Source organism: Notothenia coriiceps, unplaced genomic scaffold, assembly GCF_000735185.1.
Source record: "Notothenia coriiceps isolate Sejong01 unplaced genomic scaffold, NC01 NC01_scaffold00013729, whole genome shotgun sequence".
Lineage (NCBI taxonomy): Eukaryota > Metazoa > Chordata > Actinopteri > Perciformes > Nototheniidae > Notothenia > Notothenia coriiceps.
In genome coordinates this window covers 1-1,721 of record NW_011346430.1, presented here as the reverse complement: position 1 = coordinate 1,721, position 1,721 = coordinate 1, and the positions used below count along the sequence as shown (strand labels likewise).

Here is a 1,721-nt window from a genome sequence, read left to right as displayed (position 1 = left end):
AAAAGCAGCTCTTCCTCCCTCTCTGTTCCTCAGGTCCAGTCGGAAAGTGGAGGCTGTGTGTCGGGACTTTGAGCAGCAGAGGGTCTGCTACCTGCCGCTCAACATCTTCCTCCTCCGTCCTCTTCATCGCCTGCTCCACTACAAACTGATCCTGGAGAGGCTCTGCAAACATTACCCCCCGACTCACGAAGACTTCAGGGACTCCAGAGGTACACAGGGGGCTTTTTGTGTACACATCAAACTCGTTATTATAGTTCTTTTTTGTTCTTAAAACATCTCCTCATCAGCCTGTGTGTGTGTGTGTGTGTGTGTGTGTGTGTGTGTGTGTGTGTGTGTGTGTGTGTGTGTGTGTGTGTGTGTGTGTGTGTGTGTGTGTGTGTGTCTCTTTCTCTCTTTCTCTCTTTCTCTCTTTCTCTCTCGTGTTCGTGTGTATTTATTAGTTTTATAGCAGGCTTTTCTTAATCTAAGGTTACACTAACTATAGTTTTACTGTTATGGATTATTCTCTATATTATTTGGTCATCTAATTGGCTTTTAATGTCCCACCAAAAGTCCAAAACCCCAAAAATAGTTTCACTGAACTTTCCATACATGTTTCTCCCCTTAATATTTCTTTTACGGTGCACTGGTGCGTCCACAGTGTGTACTTGGATGCCCAATGACATGCTGTATGATTCTTCTTTATACTGAAGACCTCTCTTCATCCTCCTGAATCTTATTATCTAGCGGGCCTGGCGGACATCTCGGAGATGGTGCTGCAGCTGCAAGGCGCCATGATGAAGATGGAGAACTTCCAGAAGCTTCTGGAGCTGAAGAAGGATCTGACCGGCATCGAAAACCTCGCCATCCCCGGGAGGGTGAGACTCTCTTTCATCCTATCAGTGACCTTTCCTAAACACCTGAACACTGCTCGTCACTGTACGGTCGTTCACATTAAAGATGTCACCGTCTGTGTTTCCTGTAGATATTTCATTTCTCTTTTTACTGCTCTGTTAGTGTACAGGTTTATCATTATATGCTGTGTTTATTGTATCTTTGTAACTGGCACAACTATTTCCTTCGGGAAGTCTTCCCTTACCTAACCTAACCTAACCTAACCTAACTTCCAGATGCAAATGGGTTCAGTTTCATTCAGTTTTTAAATATTCTTTATATTATGTCTTGTGTTTGATTTACAGGAATTCATCAGGCTGGGTTGCCTCAGCAAGCTCTCAGGAAAGGGCCTCCAGCAGAGGATGTTCTTCTTGGTACGACCTTACAGCAACTTTATAAATAAATCTAATAACGTTAACAAATCTAACCTCCACTTCCTCTGCCTTTCTCTCCAGTTCAGTGATTCCTTGGTGTACACAAGTCGAGGAATGACCCCGTCAAATCAGTTTAAAGTTCACGGCCAGATGCCCCTCTACGGCATGACGGTACGAGAACATATAAAAAGCATTTTGTGAAACTTCAAACACTTTATTGTAGGATTGATTCGTGCAGAACAAGTTGTCTTTCTTTATGAAAACGTCAGGCTGAAATCAATGTTTCATTTCTAAGTCAGAGAAATTTATTTAGAGAAGAAAGTTATTTTTAACTTGTTTGTTTATATTGCCTGCATCACTGAGGTCTGCAGCTAAAGGTGTGTGTGTGTGTGTGTGTGTGTGTGTGTGTGTGTGTGTGTGTGTGTGTGTGTGTGTGTGTGTGTGTGACGTCGACCGAAGCACGAGGAGGGAGTG

The 1,721-nt window shown here is 43.3% G+C and overlaps 1 protein-coding gene across 1 annotated transcript; it reads left to right on the top strand.

The window, feature by feature from the left end:
* Positions 1-30: 30 nt before the first annotated feature.
* LOC104948111 (FERM, RhoGEF and pleckstrin domain-containing protein 1-like) lies at positions 31-1,448 on the top strand. Its single transcript, XM_010774273.1, has 4 exons — positions 31-209; positions 727-857; positions 1,179-1,247; positions 1,329-1,448. The coding sequence occupies exons 2-4, from the start codon at positions 750-752 to the stop codon at positions 1,446-1,448; spliced, it is 297 nt and encodes a 98-aa protein (XP_010772575.1). The 5' UTR covers positions 31-209; positions 727-749.
* Positions 1,449-1,721: the final 273 nt, after the last annotated feature.